Source organism: Ammospiza nelsoni, chromosome 14 (genome assembly GCF_027579445.1).
Source record: "Ammospiza nelsoni isolate bAmmNel1 chromosome 14, bAmmNel1.pri, whole genome shotgun sequence".
Lineage (NCBI taxonomy): Eukaryota > Metazoa > Chordata > Aves > Passeriformes > Passerellidae > Ammospiza > Ammospiza nelsoni.
This window is the reverse complement of record NC_080646.1, coordinates 6,210,337-6,229,738: the sequence shown is the minus strand read 5'-3', so window position 1 is coordinate 6,229,738 and position 19,402 is coordinate 6,210,337. Positions and strand designations below refer to the sequence as shown.

Here is a 19,402-nt window from a genome sequence, read left to right as displayed (position 1 = left end):
GTTTGGAATAGGAAAGTGAATCAAATCTGGATTGGCAGGAGAAGGAAAGGCCAGATGCGAGCTGGGTTAGTTTGTGTCTGAAAGCTTGCAAGGATTTATGCTGAATACAGCACTGATGGCACCTGTCAGCTGGCTCAGCTTTGTTCATGGGGAGCAGGTACAAAAAGGAGAAGGGGAAGAAAGAGCACACCCAGTTTTGATTGACTTCCCTATGGGGAAAACAGGAAGCAATGTTGGAAATTTTTCTCATTCTTCCAGTTTTCTATAAGAGTAAATAATCACTGATTATTTCTTTTTGCACCTCTTGGTTCTTGAATCTTTAAGTGGCACTGTTTGGGTGTTTCACTTTGTTCTGGTGTTCCCATATTTCAAGCAGCTTGTCTGTGCACAACAGGAAATTACTCCTGATGTGAAATGAGTGTACCCTACAGAAGAGGAGAGGAGAGAGGCACCTCCAGCACCTCAAGTCTACACAAAAACACTTCTGTCACAGACATATTTTATGAAAAATCATTTTGCTAGGATTTTTTCTCCTGAGAAGCTGAGGGAAAGAAAAACTATCATTATCTGCTGCTGTGGAATGCAACAGGTGGATCTTTGATTGGTCCATGTTGGTTGTTTCTAATTAATGGCAAATCACAGTCCAGATGTCTTGAACTCTCTGAGAGTCACCAGATTTTGTTATCATTCCATTTTCCCTTCTATTCCTAGCAAGCTTTCTGATTAAATCCTTTCTTCTATTCTTTTAGTATAGTTTCAATATAATATATATATCATAAAATAATAAATCAGTCTTCTGAAACATGGAGTCAACATTCTCGTCTCTCATCTCTTTCCCCGTCCCGGGACCCCTGTGTGTCACCACAATTGGTGACGAAAACTCCACATCCCTCTCCATTTTTCCTCTCTTGCAGTGATCCCCAAAGTGACCAAGCACCTGCTGTCCAACCCCGTGTTCACCTGCATCATCCTGGCAGCCTGCATGGAGATCGCCGTGGTGGCCGGCTTCGCCGCCTTCCTGGGCAAGTACCTGGAGCAGCAGTTCAACCTCACCACCTCCTCTGCCAACCAGCTCCTGGGTGAGTAACCACGGGGACACCAAACCTCCGAAGGGATTTAGGAGTGTTCAGTGTGGCTGGTAACTGCTGCTGGTTAGGCTGCCCAAAAAGTGATGTGTTTGAGATGTGTCTGTGAGTGGAAGCGTTGGCCTTCAGCTGTGCTATGGCTGCAGGGCCCAAAGCAGACCTCCAGCATCCTTTCTCCACTGCATCCTGCTGCCATCACTTCCCCTGGGAGGCTGTATGGGACAGCCGGGATGGGAGAGTCTGTGAGAGCCTTGGAAGCAGCAGAAATGGGCTGTCTGGTTGCCCAAGACTGCATTGTCTCATGGTTGTCTTGGTTCATGGGTATCTCTGGTTCTGTCTTGCTTGTCTCATGGTTCCGGTGCCCCACAGTTCTGCAGCCCATCTCAGTCTGGTTAGGAAGCCCAGTGTCTCCTGTTAGTCACTACAGCCTTCCCCTTGGCCTGGAAATTACAAGATTGCAATGAGCACTTCAAGTACCTGAGTTAGTGCAGCTTGGTCGTCTTTCAAATGTCCCTTCTCTCTGACCATTCCATGCTGCTGTGATTTCACATTCTACATTCCTCAGTGTTCATTTGTTCCCTGTCAGGACACTGGTGGCAGAATATTCATTTATTTGCTGCTGCTGCTCATCCCAGGCAGGCCCAGCCATTTGTTTATGACAGCCCTCCTCTCAGCAGCACCCAATTAAGATATCTGCAAGTTGATCTTGGATGATCTGCGGCCACAGCCTGCCAGATGGGCAGCTGGCAGTGATCTGTCAAAAATGGGACATCAGGAAATGGGTGGATCTCATATCACTAACAAGGAGTTTGCAAGCTGCTCTCCTGACAGTTGTTTATTTCCCTATTAAACTCATTGATGTCTTCTGGTTTTGGCCTGGATTTCCAAAAGAAACAATCCCCTGCAGTCAGCCTTGCCTCCCCCCGCAACCCAGGAATTTGCTAGTGAATTTTAATATGATTTGACAGAAGGCCAGAGGTCTCAAAGTTGTTAGGCAATTCCATCTTTCCTGAAAATTAAAGGCTTGGCAAAGGAAAGTAACTTCACTTTGACCCAGTGGGAGAAGGGAAAAAACAAAGAGGAGATCACCCATGAGCCAGAGCACATCCTGCTCCTGACCTGACAGGGGGAAAGGAGACTCAGATACCTCCATGTTTCTCACAGCAACTTGCTTAAACAAAGTTGTAATCAGATTTCTCACATGGTGTTTAAGAGAGTCTAGGAATGCCAGGACTGGGATTCTCTCCTAAGCACAGTTCAGGCAGTGAGATCTGCAGTGTAACTGGCAGCAAAGGGATAAAAGCAATCCCAAACAAGCATAGTGTGGTAATTTCTGTCTGTGCTGGAAACGGAGTCACTTCTGGCAGTGATTTTGCATTTCACAGTTAAAGAAAATTCTTTTAGGGAGATTTCGTATTTTCAAATGCTGCTCCTGCCTAGTCTCTGAAGATCAGACTCCTGTGAGCTGCACCAGCAGGGCTCATCCAAAGCCTCCAGACACCTCAGAAAATTCCTGACTTTATTTGCTGCTGCTTAGGTCAGGCTGGGCCAAGCTCAGCAAGCCTGGCATTGCCTCCAGCCTGGATGAGAACTGGCAGAAGGTCCTGGTTCCTCCATGCAAAGCAGCATGCCTGTTTGCATCTGTTCTTTTTTTGGGGCAGCCCCAGCTTGGTGCTACTCCAGCAGTTGGGCATTGCAAGGTTTCCTCATGCCAGTGCACAGCTCTGGCTGCTGGAGAGTTCTTGGCCTTGCTAACTGCTTTTTCCTCTTGCAGGGATGACAGCAATCCCGTGTGCATGTCTGGGCATATTCCTGGGTGGCCTCCTGGTGAAGAAGCTCAGCCTGTCTGCTCTGGGAGCCATCAGGATGGCCATGCTGGTGAACCTGGTGTCCACAGCTTGCTACGTGTCCTTCCTGTTCCTGGGCTGTGACACAGGACCTGTGGCAGGGGTTACTGTTCCCTATGGAAACAAGTGAGTGGACAGAGAGTTTCAGGGAGCTCTACCAGCGTAAATCCATGTTAGTATCCTCAACAGGCAGTGCAGACAGCCACAGAGCAAGCACAGAGTGTGGTGTGGGCTCCTAGTCTGGCATGTTTCCCTGCCACTCACCACTGAGAGACCTGAGCACCTGCAGATGACAACTAAAATCTGAAATTCAGTCAAACTGAATCCAAAGGCGCCAGACCTGAGTCTGTACCCACAGGCACCTCTGTAGCATTGGGTCTGGTTTGTCCTGGCAGTAAGGGACATGCACTGCTCTGTACATTGATTTCAGTGCCTGAGGGGAATTTGTTGAACTAGGTTTTAGATGCCTGGAAATACAGATATGGTGAAGAGAGAGTGTTTTTGGCTGCAGGCCCATTTTAATGTGAGAAGTGAGGCCCACATAACCCTGTTTTGTCCTGCACTCACAGGCCTTGGAGAGAGTTATGTGGTATTTTCTTCCTGAGTGCTCCTGTATGCAGTGGCAGCTCTTTAGATGACAACATCAGCCTGTCAGCTCCTTGCAGAAAAGCACAGAGCAATCTCCACAGCATCTCTCAGTGTTTCCTTGAGGCTTCTTGTTGAGTTAACAGGGCAGCCCAAGCCTTGCATTAGATTCTCTCTTGCAGGGGAGATAGTGGCCATGACATTTCAGTCTCCAAGGAGAGGCTGTAGCCTGGATTTCTTAGAGCTGTAACCCAGCTAGCCTGGCCACTGCTTTTTTAAATGTGTTTGCCTTAACTATCCCCCTCAAAGGCATCTTTGTGAGGCAACAGTGTGGCTGATACCACACTGTCCACTAATTTCTTTCTCTCTTTGTCTTACAGCTCAACTCCAACCTCATCTCTGGACCCATATTCCCCGTGCAATAACAACTGTGAATGCCAAACTGATTCCTTCACTCCAGTGTGTGGGGCAGACGGGGTCACATACTTATCTGCCTGCTTTGCTGGCTGCAGCAGCACGGTGAGTGGCCTTTCCTGGGGACCTCTCACCTGTAGGAACAGTTCTGGGAGCTCAAGTGGATGAGGTTCCTGCGTGTCTGGTGGGGTAGCTCACCCACAGCCAGTGGCTGCACCCCCAAAAGCTGAGCTCAAAGCTCTGGTGGGGCTGAGCCCCTGTTGTTGTTCACTTTGTTCCATAAATGCCCACTCTGTGCAGGGTCACCCATGGAGCAGGATGGGATCTCACAACCTCCCACCCTGGTTTTCCTCCTCAGCAGGGAAGCAAGGAACGTAATGAGAGATCTGCATATGGCAGAACACATCCTCTGCAGGAGATCCCTAGCCCAGAAGGGAGAGCTGAGGAACCTGCTCCTCTTTTATCCTGTTATTCCTCATCTCCCCTCTTCTCCACCTGCCCATGTTTGCCCTGCCCAACCCTTTCAGTCTTTTTCCTCTTGCTCTTTCCCTCAATCTGGTTCCTAGACAGTGGTGAGCAGCTGCTGGTTTTATTCACTCTTGTTTAAGCTTTCCTTTAACTCTGCTTGCTTATTTCTCTTTCCTTGCTTTGCTCTGAGGCAGCAGCACAAGCAGTTGTCAGGGGAGCAGAGTTTCCATCCAAAGACATTCTGCATTTTTCAGTTCTCTCTAAGAGTTTTTTTCCCTTAGAAAAGTCGTAAAGACCAAACTATCTCGGTATAAAGGAAATGTGGGGAATTTTTAACAATATCTTAAAAACCAGCTTTTTCATTTTTTGCTGCTGAAATGTTAATGTCTTCTGGGTTACACTAAAAATGAGTGCTCCTGTGGGTGGGGACTGGTGGGATTCCTGCATCCTTGCTCACTGCCTGGGGCTGTGTGGAGTCTGTGGGAGGTCAGCCTGGTCACAGGCACTGTTTGTGCCTACATATCAGTGCTCACCATGTGCAATTATCCCCCCAAGGCGTCATCCTTTCTCTCTGAGGAGATACCAGGCATCCCTTTGACACACCACAGCTTTGAGCTTTCAGCAGCCCTACAAGGATCCACATCAATGTGAAGGTGTTACCTCCCTGCCCTCTTCTTCCTCCTCCTCCTCCTCCTCCCAATAAGCCAACACCTGAGATGGCAGCAGGATGATTTTAAGAGGAAACCAGCTTGTTTCAGGCACACAGAATCGTGTCTCACCAGCTCACCAAGCCTTCAGCAGGTGTTCAGCTGGTGGTGGTGTGTGGCTGGAGCATGGCAGAGATCTGTGCAGTGCAGGGCAAAGCCCTGGCTCCTCTGGAAGGAGCATGGTAATGAAAATTCAGCTCTGCCCCTTCAGTCTGCAGCTGCCCGACCTTGTGCTCTGCAAGAACAAACCTCTCAGCAAAAAACTCACTCTCCCTCATGCTCTCTCTTACTTGCTCCTTCTCATTTTGCCTTTTTGTTGTCATCCTTGGGGTTCTTCTCATCTCTTTGTTTTGTGGGGGTTTTTTGCAGTAACATTTTGAACACAAATTGGTGAAGCAATAGCACCTGCTGGGAAGGGCATTATCAAGAATTATGGACCAGTTTGGCCATGCAATGGCCTTGAGGCAAAGCCAAATTGCCAAACCAAGTTTTAAACCCATAATCCAGGTAATGACCTGTCTGGAGGGTCTTGTGAATGTTATGTGCTTGTGATGAGGCAAGGGTTGCTTTTTACTGGGACATAAAATTCTCTGAATGCTTTATTTAACTTTACTACATTTTACCTTTCTGACTGCTTCTCTTCACTTTTCCTCTGTGAACAATTTCTAAAAGCAATGTGTAGCTCAGGTATTTCTTTCTTTTTCACTCCTTCTCTCTTACTGAGCTGATTTCAGAGGTGCATTTGTCCAAAAAGCCATAGGAATATCAGTGCTGGTAGGCAGAGCTCTGGCACCCCAAGGACTTTTCTTTCCAGCCATTCCTGGGAGTGACCCTTGCATACCACATGTTGGGTTGTGCATCCTGTTTGTTTGATGCCACTGACTCTCTCAGCATTTTGGCTGGAGACACGTGAATTCCAGCCTGGAGTTACTGTGCTGGCACCTCACATTGAGATACTAGCCTGTCCCTTCCCTGTCAAAGCCAGAGCTTAAAAAATGAGTAATTAAAAACATGGGTAATTTGCATGGATAATCACAGCAAAGTCAGGATGCTGTTAAAGGTGTAAACTCTGCATCTGTGTGCACATAAATCTGGGTGTGGAGGTTGGTGGGCAGCAGAAGGTTCTGATAACAAGTGGTTGGATGCAGTGAGGTTGCAGACCAGGAGATCTACAGAAGTTTGGCACTGGTAGCAAAAAATTTCCTCTCCACAGGACAAAGTCATAACTCCATCTTTGATGTTTCCCTGTTTGATGTCTGTGAGTTGCATACTGTGTCAGTAATAAAAGATCAAAGATCTGCCAGGTAAGGATGAGGTGCAGTGCTAAGCAAGCTGAGGTGGTTGCTACAAACCACTCACACTGCTTCGGGCCAGCACCTTGAAGCAAAGTGGTCAAAAAAGCAGATTGAGGGGCAAATTTTCAGGCAGTGAAGGTAGAATCTGCCTTGTGCTTTGTAAAAAAATTGCACCAGTGGGAGGACAGTGTGCCCCATCACTGCCCAAAACAGGTACTTTCTGTCCCTTGAAGAGATCCCAAGGGAAATAAACACCCAATTCTGCATGTTTGCTGTGATGGGAATTTTGCCCAAGGGTTATTCAGTGCAGGTATATAGTTTTCCAGACTTACAAGGGGTTTGATCCACAGGGCCTTGTCCATGCTGGTGGCTGGCAATGCACTGCAGTAAGAGCCAGCAGCTACAAATTCCCATTGTCTGTGCAAACACCACCTCAGTGGTGATAATTGTCACCATTCTGGAGCCTTCAGGTGTCAGCTTCTAACTCACAGCACAGGAATTTGTTATTTTAATTACTGCTTGCCAGCAGAAAGGCACCTGCATGTCTGCTCCAGCTCTCCTAGAGTGCTGCACCACAGTCTCTCTTGTCCTCTGTGCACTTAATTGGAAAAAAAATGATTTGACTCCTGTGCAGGAGAAAGAGATTGGTGTCAGAAAGGTTGGAGTGGTATCCCTGCTGATCCTTATCTTTGGAGGCAGTGAACCACAAAGTGTGCTTTTGTATGGTCCTAAGGGGACCCCTTTGGCAGGAAAGCAAAGGAATTTCTGCTTGCACATGGTAGGGGAGAAGGGGAGGAGATTGAGCTGCTTTTCAATATGTTATATTTTATGACGTTGCTCCTCATCCAGACACGTGACCTGCAAACCCAGCGGGCCTGTGAAGACAAGCCATGAATCATTAATGACTGTTTCTTTCTGTGTTCGTTAAGGGATTTCTTGGTAGTATTGTGTGCCTTAATTGCACTGACATCCCCCACTCAGAAATTCAGGAGGGAGAGTTGGAAAATAAGGGGGAAAAAAAAAATCCTTAAATCTGTGACTGGCAAACAAAGCTTCTTTTCACATCCTGCACTTGCTGGAGAGATCAAAGCAAAATGCAGTCATTCCACCCTCCTTCTGATCACATATTGATAAAGTTTATCTTGCTTGACTTGAGCTTTTAGCGCAACACAAATCCCTCTGAACCAGATGTCATTTATTAGCCCTGGAGTGCACTGAGGTCCAGCAGCCTCCCTGCTGCCAGGCTGTGGTGGTTCAGCTCTGGGTGAGCTGCAGCACCCATCGTGGGTGGCTCCTGCCCAGGGTTTGAGGTGCTGCAAGCAGTCCCCAAACCTGCAGCTGAGAGCAGGGCTGCAGATATACCTGCATTTAATGTGCTTCAGTTTAATTGCAGCAGCCAAGAGGACGGAGGTAAATAAGAAAGTAATTAGAACCATAATGGGGGGAATCTTCCTTGTCACAGAGACACAGATTGTTTCTTTATTCTCCTCCAAAGAGGTAGAACTGGGTAATAATTCTGTCACCGTGACATTTATGGGAGAGACTTGAAAGGAGCAGAAGAAAAGAAACAAGCCAAGGGACAGCTTTCCCTTGCTGGCAGCATGCGTCAGCTCTGATGCTCCTGAAACTCTTTCCAAATCCCCCTCCAACAAGCACTTAGGAGTTATTTAATTGACCATTAGAGGATTAGGCATTGCTGCTGACAAGCCCTGTTACAAAGGGCAGTGCTGGGATCAGAGCTCTCCCCTCTCCTGACTCCTTGTGCTCCTCTGCAGAACCTCAGTGGCTGCTCGTGCCTCACCTCGGTCCCTCCCGAAAACGCCACCGTGGTTCCTGGCAAGTGCCCCAGCCCTGGGTGTGAAGAGGCCTTCCTGACATTCCTGTGTGTGATGTGTGTCTGCAGCATGATCGGGGCCATGGCGCAGACACCGTCCGTCATCATCCTCATCAGGTGAGGCTTTGGTCATCATCCTCATCAGGTGAGGCTTTGGTCATCATCCTCATCAGGGCTTTGGTCATCATCCTCATCAGGTGAGGCTTTCGTCATCATCTTCATCAGGTGGGGCTTTGGTCACCTTCCTCATCATGTGGGGCTTCATTCACCATCCTCATCAGGTGGGGCTTTGGTTATCATCCTCATCAGGTGGGCCATCAGTCATCATCCTCATCAGGTGGTACTTTGGTCACCATCTTCATCAGGTGGGCATCAGTCATTCTCACCAAGTTGGGCCATCAGTCACCATCCTCATCAGATGGGGCTGCTCTTGGCATGGGATCATGGCTGGAGGGACCCTAGGGCACAGGGAGGAGCTGAGGGTCCCACACAGCTCCTGGCCTTTGCCTTTTACACCAAGCTCACTGTCCCCAGACCCGTGACTTTGAACTGAACCTCCATTCAAGCCATTTTCTCTCTAAGCTATTTTTTTTCACTTGTTAGTGCCTGGTTTAGCCAGGCATGGCCCCAGTTCAGGGCCTGCAGTATGGAGCTGCTGGAGAGAAAACAGAAACTACTCAAGCTCTCCTGTGGTGGAGAGAGTGAGGTGGGACTGGGCCCCCAAAAGGACAAGATTCCTGCAGGCATGTTGCAGAGAATGGTGGCAGGGTTGTTCTTCTGGGACTAACATGGAAATACAGATGTGCAGTTTCCAATCCAGCTAGTAAGAAGGTTACAGCTGCATTGGGAGAGGGGCAGAATTGCCACCCCATGTTCTCAGCATGTAATGACTTAGAGAGAGGCTTAGGCTCACCTTTTGAGATCATCTGGAGACCACAGAAACCACAGAAAAATTTAAAGCTAGCTTTGGTGAGTACCTCCCTGACTGGAGTTTAACTTCTCTCACCCTGGACCAAGTCCAAGAACATAAGGAACTCGGAAGTCTGAAGGACATGTCTGAGTTAAGCCAATGTGAATAGGTGGGCAAAAGTAGCTTATTCAAATAACTGACCTTGTGTTATTTCCAGACATATGAAACACTTCACCTTATGATATACATAGATATCTAAGCACACATTTATCCAAAATTACTTAGCTGTCCAAGCTGTCACTTACTGAGACTAATAACCAGAGGCATAAATAGCAGATCCATTCTGCTGCCTGGAAAATTCCAATAAAATTCAATCAATAAGGTCTGTATTAGAAACACACTCTTGAGTGGATTTTGGACAGAACAGCTCTGTGAGGGCATGTCTCCCTGCAGGATACAAAATGAGTTATTCCACCTACTAGTTCATTTCTCTCTTTGCATCTCCGGTAGCTAAAGGGAAATCAAATTTCCTCATGATAAATATTGTGACAAAAGCAATTTAGAGTTTGAAGAGTTCTTTGTTCAAGGAAGCTGCCAGCACCTTTAGGATACAACATGGAGACATCTTAGTGTTGCCTTCAAATGAGATAAGCCAGGAAGAAGAATACCAGGGAATAAGAAAAGCAAAGGGAAGATGAAACATACTCAGTTCGGAGCTGTAGGAAATAAACAATTCACACATCCAGATTTGTAACTTCACTCAGAATCACTGATAGCTGACAAAATGTACCAAATGTACAGCAGAGAGCTCTGAGCCAGGTAGCACCTCATGCTCTCTTGCAACTGCCATCTTCCATTACTTAAAGAAAGTTGTGGCATATGAATGTGTCCTTGGTGTCCAGAGCAGTGACAAGTGACACTGGCAGCTCCCATGGTTATTTAAAAATGGACTCAGTGTCTACAAATTAAACGTCTTGTCTTAGCAAGTCATTTGGTCACTGCTGTAGTCAGTGAGAAAAGGAGATGTCTCCAAGTGGCAATTCTTACTCCAGCCTAAGGTATGGGGATTGACTTTGGTCTTAAATATAGAAAAGTGGATGGAAGGACACCACCACCAGTTAAAAGCCCACTGTGAATATTCCATGTGATAATCTATTTTTTCATTAAAACAAACTTTTAATGCTCTGTTTCCTTCATTTCTCACCCAACTGCAGAATCCTATTTGAGCCAACCCATTAACCATTGGAACATTTTTCCAAGGTCATATAATTTCTGGCATAAAGGCTTTGGATATAAAGTCTGAGGGTCTGCCTGGAAACTGCTGAAATTCATCCCTAGGTCACAGGCTTCACACAGAAGTCATGGTGTGATATTGCATGGCCCATGAATGTGTGAGAGGAGGGCAGATGATCAGAAGGATCTTCTCCTAACTTAAAAGCTGTCTTAAAAACTGGTTCTGTTTTATCAGTTTTTGGCTGGTGCTCCTCCAGTGTATTTATACAGAGAACCACCCCTGCCATGAGTGTTTTTTTAAAGCACCTTTGAAGGATAACTCTTAATGCAGCAGTGGTTGTGTTCATAGCAGAAAGCACTGCAAACTGCATGAAAACTGGTGTTGAGCACTTCCTCTCTGAATCACCAAGCTGACTGAACCTTTTGGTCCACCCTTCTCCCTCCCTCTCTTGTTCCCAGTAGTCTGGGGAGTTTCAGAACCAAAAGTTTTCTCTCCCTCCAGTCCTTGAAAATTTGATGGGGAGCTTATAAACATCCGATGTCAACATTAGCTGTTGTTATTAATGACTTGGCTAATTCCTGAGCCTATCACCAATGCAATTATTTTTGGGGCTGTAGGCAGTTCAGGAGAAGGCAGAAGAAAAACCCCATTAATGACTTTTTGAAGAGGTGCTGGTGGCATCCTGGCTGACAGCACAGAATGGCCACAGGGTGTGTTAATCAAAGCAGAACAACAGGAATTGATTTCTCTCTCCCTCCTCCCTGCAGGACTGTGAGCCCTGAACTCAAGTCTTACGCTCTGGGGGTGCTTTTCCTGCTGCTCCGGTTGCTTGGTAGGTACAAAAGTTGTGTGTCCTTCTCTCCCACCCTTTGTTCCCTCTTGGAACACTCCATTTTTAACATGCAGAAGTTGATTTCTACTCTGTTGCAGAAGTTGATTTCTAGTCTCTGATTTCTACTCTGTAGTGCTGTCCTTGTCGTGAGAGGGGTCTGGCACACAGGTGTCCAAGCCCTCTCCATGAGGGATGTCAACCAAGGCTCCTGAAGCACTTTTCCTGCCATTTGTGTTGTGCTGATATTTTTTTCCAGAACAATTTCTCCCCGTGTCGTGAGAGGGGTCTGGCACACTGGGGTCCCTCTCCATGAGGGATGTCACACCAAGGCTCCTGAAGCACTTTTCCTGCCATTTGTGTGGTGGTAATGGAAGAAAATGCAGTGTTGGGTGAGAAATGGCTGTTTCTCCCATGGTCCCACACAACCAGTTTCTCTTCTGTAGCTGTTAATAACGTGTCAGCAGCTTGCAGAATTACTGCTGCACTGCATATTGCTGAAGGAGAGGGATATGGATTTTCACCCTCCTTTGAGGGACAGGACCTGTGCTACATGGTGAGTTTGCGCCTTCCTTTGGGTGCCTCAGAAATGAAACCAGGAAAATGAGAGAAGCTGAGTCCTTGTTTCCTCCTGTGAGTTAATATCCCATTAAAATGCTTATGGCTCCTCCTCTGCACCAGTATGTTCTCCTCATGTATGAATTAAAGGGAACATACCAGGCTGCTGCTGGTTTCTGGCTGGGTTTTTTGTCCCCTCTGGAAGAGGTGGCTCCTATTTTAAAGCTCTTCTATTTCAGCTCTTTAGTCTCAGTGCTTCAGGGCAAAATCCTCTGATCCATTGTTGTGTGGGACCATCTCATGCCCAGGGTTTCTGCATGTTGGGAGTGGAACTTATTTTTTTAGCAGGGCACAGAGAGCACCTTCCCTGCATGGCTCCCTTGGTCCCAAAGGAATGAGCTGGGGACTAAAGTGCCATTTTTTAGGCTACAGCAAGACACTGGGAAGTACAGGATTGAAAATCCAGCAGTACCAGACATCACTTTGAATAAGTGACTTCATTTTTTTACTTATTGTTTTAACACCTTAATCCCCATAAGCTGAACAGGAAATTGTGCTCCCAGGCCAGTTTACAATTAAGCCAATTAGATGTCCATTGGTTTTGGTGAAGTAACTGCGGCCATACAAAAAGCTCCCTCAAGTTAACATGCCCAGAGCTCAGATAACTCAAAGGGAAGTTTCTGGGATGACCCAGGTCAGCTGTGGTTCAAGCCTTGCAAACACAGCATTCTCTTTAGCTGCTGGTGCTGCTCGTGGGTTTTGGCCTGACTTCAGCTGTGACTGGCTGAATGTGGAGTCTCAGCAGACAAGTGTGCAAGGAAGACAGCTGTGGGCTGTTATTTCCAAATGAAAAATACTTAGAGGGGGGAGATTTTTAGCTTTTCATTTTTCCTTTCAAAAGAGAGAAGCCTCCTGAGATAGTAGCATCCTGGATTCCTCTAAAACCAGGCTCAGACATGTATACTTAAGTTGAACAGATTTCTTTTTTTTCATTCCAGTAAAGAAGCCATAGTGAGAATTTAAATCCAAATCTTTATGTGTTGCTCTGTCACTAAGGGATTCCCATGAAATAAGACAATACATCCTGAAGCATATCAGCAATGTAGCTGGAACGCACAGAAAATGAAGAGAAAGATACTTTTCAGTATGAGCAAGGGTATCCAAATTGTGCCTCTATCAACCTGAGGTTTGAGAATAGCTTTACTGATTTATTTTAAAAGCTTTTCAGTTCACCTTTAAGCTTTGACTTAAGAAGACAGCGATAATAGCTGCTTCTTACACCAAAGGAGAGAATTAAATGCAGGAGGTATGAGACCCGAAGGTGCAATCCTAGCTAATAGATTTCAGTAAGACAGAAGCACCTTTTTTTATGCAGCCCTACAGTTTCTGCTGTGAAATATATATAAATATATAGAGAGAGCAGAAATTTTTGCAACACTTTGCAGTAAGAGGTAGTACATGATTGACTCTCTTTAATATTCACTGTAATAACATGAAACATGACTGAATTCTCCCGGTATCCTCCTGCATATATTGTCTCATTTCATAGGAATCTGCTGTGAGAGGGCAGCCTAACAGTGTCTTCATATAAAAACATTACTGCAGTTTCCCAGAGAAGAGAGTAAAGCAGTGCCATTGGAGCCAAAGGTTCGGAATGGATTTGTCTGGAATGGCAAAGAATTTCAGACCTTTAAGATCCTGGATGCATTTTTTCTGGGTGGTGTTCACCATGCATCCTAGAAGAGCCTCTGCTTACCAGGGCACTTCCTTAGATTTTTTTCCTCCAAGCTTATGTTGTTTGCCTCTTACTCTAACATGACAAAACCCTACAGTGTTTCACTCTCAGAAGGAGTTTCTGGTGTGCAGTGCAACTGCTCAGCCCCCTTGTCTCAGGGGTTCTGAGCACCAAACTTGCTCCTGCGTGTCTCTCATCCTCTCTTCTGCTCAAAACAACCTGAAATACTCACTGGTTGCTAAAGGTTTTTCCACATGACTGCATTCACATGAGAGTAGCTTTGGAGTTCAAGGGAAACAGATCCTTCTTCAGGTTTTACAAGGAGCACTTTCCAGGCCAAATTGTGGCGGACACCAGGCTGGAGCCAGCAGGTGGGGATGGCAGCTCTCCCTGAAGCTCAGCCTGCGCATCTCCAAAGCTTTGTGTCAGCATCTCTCAGCATGTTAACAAGCAGAGACTCACCTCAAAATTATGATGCACATGTTATTTTCTGTTATTACAGAAAGAATGTGGCTCCTCAGTTGCTGCCAGATCTGGATATTACCCCTGAGGTGCCATCCAGCAGCACTGGGCACACAAACTGCAGTCAGCAGCAGAGCCTCTTGCTTCTTTGTGGCAGGAGCCCAGCTGAATTTTTAAAATCCAGGTTGAGTGTGTGGTTGTTCACAGGTTTCAACTAAAAAAGTGTCTTTGAACTTAGAAGCAGAACCAGCCCAGCCTGGATTTTCCAGTCATTGAAATGATGAACACAGAGCTGGTGCTGATATTTTTTCCAGAACATAGATAGGTTTTTAGATATGATGACTGGAACGAGTATTTCTAACAAACAGATTGTCTTGCCTTTTTATCATCTGGTTTTACTTACTACATTTGTGCTATTAATGACTGGTTCAAATGAGAACCAAAAGCCCGTATAACCTCTCTTAATTCCTGCATTTACCAACATATAAGGAAGATCAAACAAAATCTGCAGAGCTCCAGTCATCAAGAAAATAAAATAAAGAGATCTCAGTTACCACAGAGAACAGTGAAGACAACCAATTTATTTGTAGTCTTAGGATACATGTCATGAATGTCACTACTTTGCTCGTGACAAGCTGAAGGAAGGTAGCTTTTTTAAGCCTGGAAATCCAGGTTAATGATGAAACTAGATCCAAGATTAAACACTTTCCTGTCTAAAAACTGCACTCCTTGTGTCTGCTGTCACAGGTATTTATAGAGTCTCAGGCATCAGAGCACCTACGGATGCATTGATACTGTCAGGGGGGTGTTGTGCCTGCCTGCTGTTGGATTTCAGTAGATGCAATGCTGTCTTTGCTCACTGCCTTAACCCACAGCAGTGACTTCATCCATCAGGGCTTTTTTCAGGGTTTTTCTGCTTCTAGCCTCTGCCCATAAATACAGCAGAAGGTAGAGAAATGGTTGCATTATGTAGAATGTTCACATTTTCTTCCCAGTGCTGCACAGGCTGGCTGGGGAGCGCAGAGCTGGAGCGTGGATGTCCTAATCACCATCAGGCTAATGGGAAATGGGGGGTTGCTGCAGTGTCCCTGCAGGATGAGGGAAAGGAGACAAGAAAAGCATTTCTTTTATTAGTTAAATGAGATTGGAGTGATTACTTTGCTTGAAGATTGCAGCTCTTCTGCAAACCATGATTGAGAAACACTCATCGGTAGTTAGCTGCAGTGGCTGTGGGAGAATCCTGCTGTGATATTTCATTTAATGGCACTCTGAAATTTTCCCTTCTTTTCTGATGGCATCTTTGACATCTATTATGGGCTATTGTTTCTTTTCCTTTGATCCAGAGAAAACCTTTTGCTATGTTTTGATATCAGGGTACAGTCCAAAACGGGATCTCAATGCTGAGGCTGATTTTAGGTGCTGAACCTGGAATGCTATGAGATCCTTCAGGGCAACACTCTAAAGTGCAGAATTGCCAGTTTCGAGATGGTGAGCTGCAAGGCTGTCCTCCTCCTCTTTCATTTATCCCTCCACTTAGTCTCATTAGGCAAACAAGAAGCTTAATAAAAGCCACTCAGACTTGAATAAGATTCTTGCTGCATGTTGATATCAGCAGGATATAACGTCTCTTCCACAGATGTTAAGTCCAAGCTAAAGGCTCATCTACAAACTTCATTCAGGTTGATTTAGAACTTCAAAAATTAAAATCGCAGGCTGCATCTGGGACTGTTAGCCTTGATAAAGTACCCTCTTTCCACTCACTGCAGTCACGTCCTCTCTTTTTATAGAAGCATGACTTGTCTCTCTTATTTTGGCAGGTTTTATCCCACCTCCTCTGATCTTCGGGGCCGGGATTGACTCCACGTGTCTGTTCTGGAGCACGTTCTGTGGGGAGCAAGGAGCCTGTGCACTGTATGACAACGTGGTCTACAGATACCTGTATGTCAGCATTGCCATCGCCCTCAAGTCCTTTGCATTCATCCTGTACACAACCACCTGGCAGTGCTTGAGGAAAAACTATAAAAGATACATCAAGAACCACGAAGGTGGTCTCAGCACTAGTGAGTTTTTTGCCTCTACTCTCACCCTAGACAATCTGGGGCGGGACTCGGTGCCCCAAAATCAACCACATAGGACAAAATTTATCTATAACCTTGAAGATCATGAGTGGTGTGAAAATATGGAGTCTGTTTTATAGTGACTGTGGAGGAGTGAACTATATTAATAATACAAGGGTCCTTTTTAATAAAAACAAGGAGAGAGCACGAACGGAAGAAGAAACAACTGCAAAACAGCAACGGCAACACAGGAAACTTTTGTCTTTTTCTCAAAGCCAGACCCAGCCAGGATTCTTGAGAACAGAGTGTTTTGATGGGATCACTTGTGACATCCTGCAGGGTGCTGGAGAAAGCAGGGAGCCCTTGTGGCTGGGCACCAGCCCCTTTGGTGACAGCACGAGCTTCCAAGGAGGGCACCTGCAGAGGTTTCGCGGAGAGTTTGGCACAGGGTGTAGAGAAAGCAAGGTGATAACAGCAAGCTGATAACAGCAGGGTGATAACAGCAAGGTGATAACAGCAATAGGTCCTTTCTCAGTTGGGATGGGCTGTGTGGGGCCATGCAGGGCTGGCCAGGCTGGGTGCTGCTCCAACCTGCTGCATCCACGATGGCAAAGAGGGAGCGGTGCTGGAGCCCTTCCACCAGTCACACTCTGTCACCAGCCATGAGCCCAGGATGAATTCCTTGAAAGCTGCTGGAAACCTTCCCAGTGGCCAGCAATGCTGTCAGGGGTATCCAAGTCCTTCCAGGCCTGGCTTATTCACAGATTGCAGCTCCTGTGGCTGTCTGTGAATAACCAGGCTCAGATCTCAAAACCCAGTAGAGTTTGCTCACACTTGCCAAACGTGCTGTCATTTTTAAAGGGGGATGAGTTCCAAATACTTATCTGTGTAGTCCTCTAATAAGATGGTTTTTTTGGAATTATTTTTGAGTATGTGTTAACCCTTAAATTGCTGACACTTTTCCATGAGGAGGATTTATTTATGCTAGTTTGGGAAAGGATCCTGTTTAATTCACCCAAACGTAATGTGACTCAAGGGGTTTGTTTAATCCTCTGCATTTTTTATCCATACGCCTTCATTCTAATATGCTACCAAGCCAATGAAGACACATAATATGTTTTTAAAGAAGAGAATGAATGCACTGTGTCTCTATAAAAAACAATTGTCTGTTGGAGAATTATAGATAATATGATGATTTACATAATATAGTTTTTTCATATTCTATGTGACTCAGTGAACACATATATATGTGGAGAGGCTGTTGATGTTCTCTCCAGTTTTTAAAGATATATATATATAATTTGCAATCTAGAAATTGTGTGGTGGATGTTTTCTTTAAAGTGTGTCTGTGTGTGTGTGTGTGTGTACAAGATGAGAGGAATACTGACCTTAATCCTTCAGCCCTCACAACTGGTGTTTTATTTTTCACCTGAGAAATTCCACTGACTCTCAGTGGGAGCCATGTGAGGAAGATGGAATCATCTCTCCTGGATGCCACATTTTGTTTGTACATGGGAATAGTACAAACAATAGTCCCTCTGGAAGGCTGGGTTATGGGAGCAGAGGCTGGCCAGCACTGAGCAGCTCAAATTTCCATTCAGCTCCCCACAAAGCATCCATGCAGGAGCACATTTGGCTTGGCTCCTGCAGTGCAGTCCTACCTAAACCTGCAAAAACCATGGGGAAACTTTCATCTGATTACAAGAAACGTGGGGGTCAGGCTTATTTTGTATGCACATTTTTGTTTTCCAAAACATTCCTGCTGGGAAGCAATGCAAATTGGTGGCATTTGATGAGGTTTCTTTTCCCAGGAACCAGAATTGTTTCTGATGGACTAAATGTCAGAAGGGCTTTAAGGGTTAGCATCGTAATTTAAGAGTTCCTTTTTTTGTGTGAATTTTGAAGCTGTTGTGAACTTGAGGATGTTTAGAGGAGTAACCTGGCATGTTGAGTCAAATGCTGGATGTCACTTCCATGCAGGTGGCAGAGGGGCTGATCTTCCCCAAGTCCTTGTGCATTGCTGCAGTGGGCACCCCAGAGCTGGCACAATTACAGAGGGTTGATAACTTGTCACTCATGTTCAGCACATTTTTAGCAGACTTTTCTCTTATCCAGCTTTCCAACATGGGCGTGGAGTATCAAACTGCTTCCACTTGATTGAATTTATATGTGTGCTTGCAGTTTATGCACAGAATTACATATTCAGCAACAATAAGGGCAGGAGAAAAGGATGTATCCAATAAACTCCGTTGTGCCAAATACTCAACAGATATTGTAATTGCAGATATTTAATTCTTGGGTTTCAGCCATATTAAGAATCAGTCAATTGATGAAGGAGTTTAAGGAAAAAAAAATATTAAGCTATGCAGTGCCATTGTTATGTTGGGTAGTAAATGATGCTTTTTAGACCATTATGCTGGTTTAGTATATCTGATCTGCTAAAGTAGAGAAACTGCATCCATAAAACAATGAATTCAAAAAAGTCACAGGGTGCATAACTGTCTCATAAAATACATATAATTGTCAAGAACGAGCCTTTGAAATCATTCTGTACAGTTCTCTCCATTCTGCAGATTTATTACTTAGACTGCTGTCTTTCCAAATGTTAGCTCATAATTTTATACTATACACACACTTTCAGACTCCAACACAAATGTCACACAATAGAACCTTTCTAAAAGCCTGATTGCTTGAAAATTTCATAACCCCTTTCACAATTTCATGATTTTCCCCTCTGAAAGTCCAAGGTGAAGGAGAATAGCATGCTGATTGATATGATGTAAAACAAACTCCCAGTGTTCACGAGCTGTGGTTTGTTGCTGCAGTCAAAAGTCTCCCTTGACCGGAGTTATAGAAACAGGATTCCAGGGCACATAACATTTTCATTTTTATTTTTCTTTACTTTTTTCATTTGATCTCTTCTCTTAGTATGTGTGGGAGATGCAGTTGAATGGGGTTACTTATGTTATTTTTAAGCTGTAACTTGAAATTCCTGCATGATTGTTTTTTTATTTCTTTTGATAATGGAACTCTTGAAAATCTTTTCCCCCATCCCCCTCTTTTCTTTTTTTTTTTCCCCAGGGTTAGGTCTGATGTCTGCAATGTGAAGGGCTTTGCTGTCAGTGCTTTGGTACAGATTTAAGAACAGATCTTTAGTTGAAAGAAAATACACAGACCAAACCCTTCATCCACACCAGCAGGCATTTTGGGGTTTTTTTTCTGATTTCAGAACCACAAGCCATTTTTGCCTGCAACCCATTTTTTTTTGTTATAGAATAACAAAGGAAGAGTGTCAGACATCCCCCCCTTTTCCCAAACTGTGTTCTGGGCCTTGACCTGTCAGCACTTCACCTCCATCCTGCAACTGCCTTAACCATGCAGG

General features: G+C 45.2%; 1 protein-coding gene across 1 annotated transcript in view; it reads left to right on the top strand.

Moving 5' to 3' along the window:
• The window catches only part of SLCO3A1 (solute carrier organic anion transporter family member 3A1), a 133,213-nt gene extending 115,878 nt beyond the window's left edge, over positions 1-17,335 (top strand). Inside the window, exons 5-10 of the mRNA XM_059482527.1 lie at positions 915-1,079; positions 2,860-3,058; positions 3,898-4,036; positions 8,177-8,352; positions 11,147-11,211; positions 15,781-17,335. Coding sequence (XP_059338510.1) covers positions 915-1,079; positions 2,860-3,058; positions 3,898-4,036; positions 8,177-8,352; positions 11,147-11,211; positions 15,781-16,160 — 1,124 coding nt within the window. The 3' untranslated portion in view covers positions 16,161-17,335. The remainder of the gene's footprint in view (positions 1-914; positions 1,080-2,859; positions 3,059-3,897; positions 4,037-8,176; positions 8,353-11,146; positions 11,212-15,780) is intronic.
• The last annotated feature ends 2,067 nt before the right edge of the window (positions 17,336-19,402 follow it).